At 41.4% G+C, this 7387-nt stretch overlaps 1 protein-coding gene across 1 annotated transcript; it reads right to left on the bottom strand.

Moving 5' to 3' along the window:
• Window positions 1-1641: 1641 nt before the first annotated feature.
• On the bottom strand, window positions 1642-5437 carry LOC135545078 (golgin subfamily A member 6-like protein 24). The gene is made up of 6 exons (XM_064972721.1): window positions 5359-5437; window positions 3556-4032; window positions 3297-3411; window positions 2910-3011; window positions 2373-2417; window positions 1642-1882 (listed from the first exon to the last, which is right to left on the bottom strand). Exons 1-5 carry the CDS (start codon window positions 5435-5437, stop codon window positions 2399-2401), a joined length of 792 nt encoding a protein of 263 aa, XP_064828793.1. The 3' UTR covers window positions 1642-1882; window positions 2373-2398.
• Window positions 5438-7387: the final 1950 nt, after the last annotated feature.

Raw genomic sequence — 7387 nt, 5'->3', positions numbered from 1 at the left:
TTATATATGTATTATAATTCACTGTTCCATTGGGTCAGAAGTTGACATACACTAAATTGACTGTGCCTTTAAACAGTTTGGAAAATTCTAGAAAATTATGTAATGGCTTTAGAAGCTTCTGATAGGCTAGGCTAATTGACATAATTTGAGTCAATAGGACGTGTACCTTTGGATGTATTTCAAGGCCTACCTTTAAACACAGTGCCTCTTTGCTTGACATCATGGGAAAATCAAAAGAAATCAGCCAAGACCTCCACAAGTCTGGTTCATCCTTGGGAGCAATTTCCAAATGCCTGATGGTACCTCGTTCATCTGTACAAACAGTAGTAGTCAAATGTAAACACCATGCGACCTCGCAGCCGCCATACAGCTCAGGAAGGAGATGCGTTCTGTCTCCTAGAGATGAACCTACTTTGGTGCGAAAAGTGCAAATCAATCCCAGAACAACAGAAAAGGACCTTGTGAAGATGCTGGAGGAAACAGGTACAACAGTATCTATATCCACAGTAAAACAAGTTCTTTATCAACATAACCTGAAAGGCCGCTCAGCAAGGAAGAAGCCACTGCTCCAAACCGCCATAAAAAAGCCAGACTACAGTTTTCAACTGCACATGGGGACAAAGATCATACTTGTTGGAGAAATGTCCTCCGGTCTGATGAAACAAAAATAGAACTGTTTGGCCTTAATGACCATCTTTATGTTTGGAGAAAAAAGGGGGAAGCTTGCAAGCCGAAGAACACCATCCCAACTGTGAAGCACGGGGGTGGCAGCATCATGTTGTGGGGGTGCTTTGCTGCAGGAGGGACTGGTGCACTTGTGCACTTCACAAATAGATGGCACCATGAAGAGGAAAAGTATGTGGATATATTGAAGCAACATCTCATGCTTGGTCACAAATGGGTCTTCCAAATGGACAATGGCCCCAAGCATACTTCTAAAGTTGTGGCAAAATGGCTTAAGGACACCAAAGTCAAGGTATTGGCGTTACCTTCACAAAGGAGCGGCAGGTACCTTAGTGCTTAGAGTGTTGGACTAGTAACCGAACCCACTGTTCCTAGGCTGTCGTTGAAGATAAGAATTTGTTCTTAACTGACTTGCCTAGTTAAATGAAGGTTAAAAACAAATCCCTGACCTCAATCCCATAGAAAATTTGTGGTCAAAGCTGAAAAAGCATGTGCAAGCAAAAAGTCCTACAAACCTGATTCTGTTACACCAGCTCTGTCAGGAGGAATGGGCCAAAATTCGACCAACTTATTGTGGAAGGCTTCCCGAAACGTTTGACCCAAGTTAAACCATTTAAAGGCAATGCTACGAAATACTAATTGAGTGTAGGTAAACTTCTGACCCACTGGGAATGTGATGAAAGAAATAAAAGCTGAAATAAATCATTCTCTCTACTATTATTCTGACATTTCACATTCTTAAAATAAAGTGGTGATCCTAACTAACATAAGACAGGGAATTTGTATGAGGATTAAATGTCAGGAATTGTGAAAAATGGAGTTTAAATGTATTTGGCTAAGGTGTATGTAAACTTCAAATTGTATATATATATATATATATATATATATATATATATATATATATATATATATATATATATATAAAATAAATAAAATTTTCTCAAAAATGCTGCTATCATTTCAAGACAAGTGTGAGTGTTAGTGTATGAAGGACAAGTACAACAGTAAGGTTGTTATTATAAGGGGGGGGATCAACCAAGATCTCCTTCTTCATCCACTCCTTCAGCCCAGGGCAGAGAGGTACAGTGGCGATAGTCTCCACTCCTTCTCTGCCTCCATCCCCCTCATTCTCCACCACCTTCTCTATATCCCTTCACTCCAGATCCAAGCGGAGCAAGATCGTGTACTGGTTGGAGTCCTGTGAGGAGGTAAGAGAGAGGGATGATGAGGAGATGGAGGATAGGTGGAAGTGGGGGGTGGAACTCCTGTCCTTGGGGGGGACTAGAAAAAGGGGACTAGAAAAAGGAGAATAGGAGAACGGGAAAAAACACTGGTTGAATTGGACATACAAGAGAAACTGGCCCAGAGAGACAGGAAACACAGGGATAAATACACTGGGGAAAACAAGAGACACCTGGAGGGGGTGGAGACAATAACAAGTACTGGTGAAACAGATCAGGGTGTGACAATCATCATCAGCAGCAGCAGCAACAGCAGCAGGAGCCGCAGGAGGAGAGGAGAGGAGGAAGTACCCTGAGAACATTCACACATCACACACACACACAGGAAAACACACTAAATATAAACATATACATGTTGTTCTGACACACAGAAACACAAAGAAAATTCTGATAGAAATGTACTGTGTAGAACAGACTGTTTTGTGTAGATCGCAGCCCAGCTCTCACCTTTCCTGTAGTCCAGGTCTGTCTGTCTATCTGTCTTGTAGGTTTCTGTGGAGGCATTTTAATGACATACAAGCTGATGACATTAAAGGTGATGACATACAAGGTGACGACACACAAGTTGATGACACATAAGGTGATGACATACAAGGTGATGACATACAAATTGATGACACACAAGGTGATGACACACAACTGATGACACACAAGGTGATGACACACACCAGATATAGACAGTACATACTGTATGCATGTACACTGAGTGTACAGAACATTATGATATAGACTGACCAGGTGAAAGCTATGATCCATTAGTCACTTGTTAAATCTAATTCAATCAGTGTAGGTGAATAAATATTGTTCATCCTTGAGATAACTGAGACATGGATTGTGTGTGTGCCATTAAGATGGTGAATGGGCAAGACAAAATATTTAAGTGCCTTTGAACGAGGTATGGTAGTAGGCGCCAGGCGCACTGGTTTGTGATACACACAAACATGGATATCTGATTTGTCTGTGTGTATCTGTCTATCTGTGTACCTGTCTTCTAGATTTATGTGGAGGCTGGAGACCAGGGTGTTGATGATAAAGAAGGTGATCTGTCGTAGGTCCTGCCACATCCAGAACCCTAATACAACCAGCCTGACACAGAGAGAGAGAGAGAGAGAGAGAGAGAGAGAGAGAGAGAGAGAGAGAGAGAGAGAGAGAGAGAGAGAGAGAGAGGGAGGAATCAGGTCAGACAATGGGAACAATGGGCACTTCTTACACTTGCTTTGGCAATGTTAACATATGTTTCCCATGTCAATAAAGCCCATTGAATTTAATTGAATTGAGAGACAGAGAGAGAGAGACAGAGAACGAGAGACAGAGGAATCAGGTCAGACAATGGGAGCTTCCAATCTTTGTGTATTTGTGTGTGCGTGTTACCTATGCACGTTTCCAAGGAGGAAGCTGAATAGCAGAGTGAAGGGGAGGAGCATGTATGACATCACACGCATTGGGGTGTGGGTGCACAGCAACCCCATGATGTTGCATAGCAACGCTGAAACACCAATCACAGCCTTGTAACATGACACATCTTTATTAAGATGAAAATAACAGGCCACAGTCTGTGAAGTATTCTGAAATAAAAATCAAATAATCAATTATTTAGCATGATGTCACTCGGTGTGCGTGTGTACCATACCTGTTTGTATCCAGGTGGGCAAGGCTAGATACATGGCCATCTCTGGGTTTGCCAGATTCCAGGGTAGATCTCCCCCTTCAAGAGAGTAATTTCTCTGATCGCATCTGGTCTCTGTCAGGGAGGACCACTCCTCTTCCTCCTCCTCTTCTTCCTCCTCCTCCTCCTTCGTTTGCTCCTCTCTCTTCATCTTTTCCTGCCTCTCTATTTGTTCCTCTTCTTCTTCCTCCTCCTCCTTCGTTTGCTCCTCTCTCTTCATATTTTCCTGCCTCTCTATTTGTTCCTCTTCTTCTTCCTCCTCCTCCTCCTCCTCCTTCGTTTGCTCCTCTCTCTTCATCTTCACCTGCCTCTCTATTTGTTCTTCATCTTTTTCCACATCCTTCTCCTCCTCCCAGTCTGTTTCCAGATCTGTCCATCCGTCAGGAGGAGAGGACTGATGCTCTGACGGAGTTTTCAGAAGAGGCAGAAATGGGACCAGGTCTGGTAGTGACAGGAGAGAGAGATCGAGGAGAGAGAGAGAGCGAGGAGAGATTATTATTATTATTATTATCTTTAATTTGCTTTGGCAATGTAAATACAGTATATGTTTCCCATGCCAACAAAGCCCTTTGATTTGAATTGAATTGAGAGAGAGAGAGAGAGAGACACACACAAAACTAGATCACCTATTGGGAAACAAAGCTAAATGTATTGCTATCTGGCCCGAAATTGACAGTACACCATGGTAAACCATTTGACCATGATTACCGATCAAAACCTTGACAAAGTACAGACAGTGAGCACAGCCTTGCCATTGAGAAGGGTAGATACAGGAAAACCTGGCTCCCTGTAGCATAAAGGCTATGCAGTCACTGTGCTATATTGTTGCCTGGCATCAAATGAGGGACAGTGTCTGACAGACCAACCAACCTGCACATTTCTTTGTGTTATTTAATTATTTTCTTACTGATATCCATTCCTAATACAACCCCATCCCCCCCAACAACAACAATTTAGAGAGAGAGAGAGAGAGAGAGGCAGAAGATAAGATAATTGAAGAGAAAGAGAGAGACAGAGATATAAGTCAGGAGAAGTGAACAGAAAGAAAGATAGAGACAAAGAGAGAGGCAGAATAGCAGTGAAGAGAAGGAGAGAGACAGAGAGAGACAGAGATATAAGTCAGGAGAAGTGAACAGAAAGAAAGACAGAGACAAAGAGAGAGGCAGAATAGCAGTGAAGAGAAGGAGAGAGACAGAGAGAGACAGAGAAAGGCAGAGAAAGAGAGAGACAGAGAAAGGCAGAGAAAGAGAGAGACAGAAAGAGACAGTCACAATTAGATTATGACTCACTAGCTATATGTCACATAATATCTGCTTGTAACATCATAAAGACTCATCGATACAGAGAACACATGACATGACCCACCACTGGTTTGTAGAAAGTGAAGGCCATCACCGTATCCACTGTGGTAGGCCTTGTCCAAAGCCTGAGGAGAGGATAAAGGTCATAGAAACAAACACTCTGGACTATCATTGCTCCACATCCAACATACCCCTGTTGAAATACAAGATACCAAACCCATTCACAAGGCTTCTTCGATATAGGGGGCGCACTTTTAATTTTTGGATAAAAAGACGCTCCCGTTTTAAACAAGATATTTTGTCACGAAAAGATGCTCGACTATGCATATAATTGACAGCTTTGGAAATGCTAGGAATGCGCCAGGAATGAGCCTACACTTTCTGTCGTTTCCCCAAGGTGTCTGCAGCATTGTGACGTATTTGTAGGCATATCATTGGAAGATTGACCATAAGAGACGACATTTACCAGGTGTCCGCTTGGTGTCCTCCGTCGAAATTATTGCGCAGCTGCGACTCTTATTCTCCAGCTGCGTCCACTTTTCCATTTGGTTCAGAGGGGAAAGGCAACTGCCACGAATGATTTATCATCGAATAGATATGTGAAAAACACCTTGAGGATTGATTCCAAACAACGTTTGCCATGTTTCTGTCGATATTATGGAGTTAATTTGGAAAAAAGTTTGGCGTTGTAATGACTGAATTTTCGGGGGTTTTTCTTAGCCAAACGTGATGAACAAAACGGAGCGATTTCTCCTACACAAATAATATTTTTGGAAAAACTGAACATTTGCTATCTAACTGAGAGTCTCCTCATTGAAAACATCCGAAGTTCTTCAAAGGTAAATGATTTTATTTGAATGCTTTTCTTGTTTTTGTGAAAATGTTGCCTGCTGAATGCTAGGCTTAATGTTATGCTAGCTATCAATACTCTTACACAAATGCTTGTGTAGCTATGGTTGAAAAGCATATTTTGAAAATCTGAGATGACAGTGTTGTTAACAAAAGGCTAAGCTTGTGAGCCAATATATTTATTTCATTTCATTTGCAATTTTCATGAATAGTTAACGTTGCGTTATGCTAATGAGCTTGAGGCTACGATTACGCTCCCGGATACGGGATTGCTCGGCGCTCGAGGCTCTTGAGGTCCCACTCATCTCCACAATGATTGGTAAAACCACCTTAAGTTTATTTCTCTCTTATTTTATCCAGGTAAGGTGATTGAGGACACATTCTCATTTACAGCAACAACCTGGGGAACAGTTACAGGGGAGGGGGGATGAATGAGCCGATCGTAAGCTGGGGATGATTAGGTGACTACAACAGTATGAGAGCCAGATTGGGAATTTAGCCAGGACACAGGGGTTAACAGCCCTACTCTTATGATTACATGCCATGGGATCTTTTAGTGAGCCAGGAGACCTTTTTAACTTTCCCTACACAGGGCAATAGTGCCTCCAACCTGACCTCCAACACCACTTACAGCAGCATTTGGTCTCCCATCCAGGGACTGATCAGGACCAACTCTGCTTAGCATCAGAAGCAAGTCAGCAGAGGGACACAGGGTGGTATGCTGCTGGAAAGATATGAACCACATATATGGAATACCTTACAAAACCAATTACACCTGCTTTACCTGCTGCCAATAGGGCAGTTTAAAACTGTTGTTAAATAAGTTCACTGAAGTGTGACATTGTCTCAGTCACTTATTATAACTTGTTGTAATAACCCGAAGTAATGTTTTTATAGTTGTCTTGTAGTTTATCTTTTTGGAACAGGTGTGGAGAAATTATTTTTTTCTTTCAGCATCTCTTGATAAAATGTGAATGTGTGTTTAAGTGTTATCTTTTACACTTATGCGAGCAGACAGTACTTCAACCACATAAAATACACACCTAAGAAGAACTGAAGTCTTATCACAAATATGTTTTATAGTTTTAACAGCTTTTTATTTCCTTGAAATCTGTCAAACTGATGACATTTAGACATTTTGCACAGGAACAATCTTTCCACTGTTTGAGTTGTTGCATTTTCTCCCCAGTCAATAAATGAACCAGGCAATTTACCGGCGTTAGCTAGATTATAATTCATTCATTCTATCAAAGTAAGACATTATTCTGGTGAGCTCTACTTTATTCAGTCTTCTAGAGCAACAAGTTATGACAGGAGAGAAGCTGCATGTATCCAACAATAGATGACAAATGGCCTACCAAAAGTCAGAAATTATAAGCAGAAACGTATCTAAGTTAGGGATGAATGTAGCCCAAGCCAGTAGACTATACCGAGTATGCAGAGTATCAGCAAAGTCAATTATTATGGAATTATTATGGTGCATCAAACTGTGCTGGTAGCCTACTTTTTTGCATTTATGGTCCTTTCTAGCTTGAGTAAACAATATACAGATTCATAAAAAATCTTAATCTTTACACTGAAATAGGTTCTGATAGTAGTGTTCTGAATATGTCAGTGTGATCTGGGTTGTCACTAAGTTAGATTAA

This window comes from Oncorhynchus masou, chromosome 9, assembly GCF_036934945.1.
Source record: "Oncorhynchus masou masou isolate Uvic2021 chromosome 9, UVic_Omas_1.1, whole genome shotgun sequence".
NCBI lineage: Eukaryota > Metazoa > Chordata > Actinopteri > Salmoniformes > Salmonidae > Oncorhynchus > Oncorhynchus masou.
This window is presented reverse-complemented; position numbering and strand designations above follow the sequence as displayed.

Coding starts and splice junctions, on each gene's coding strand:
- LOC135545078 (XM_064972721.1), bottom strand. CDS start 5,437: ATGGAAAAGTGGACGCAGCTGGAGAATAAGAGTCGCAGCTGCGCAATA. Junction 3,412..3,555: donor GCCCACCTGGATACAAACAG/GTATGGTACACA, acceptor TTGGTGTTTCAG/CGTTGCTATGCAACATCATG. Junction 3,012..3,296: donor CTCCTTGGAAACGTGCATAG/GTAACACGCACA, acceptor TCTCTGTGTCAG/GCTGGTTGTATTAGGGTTCT.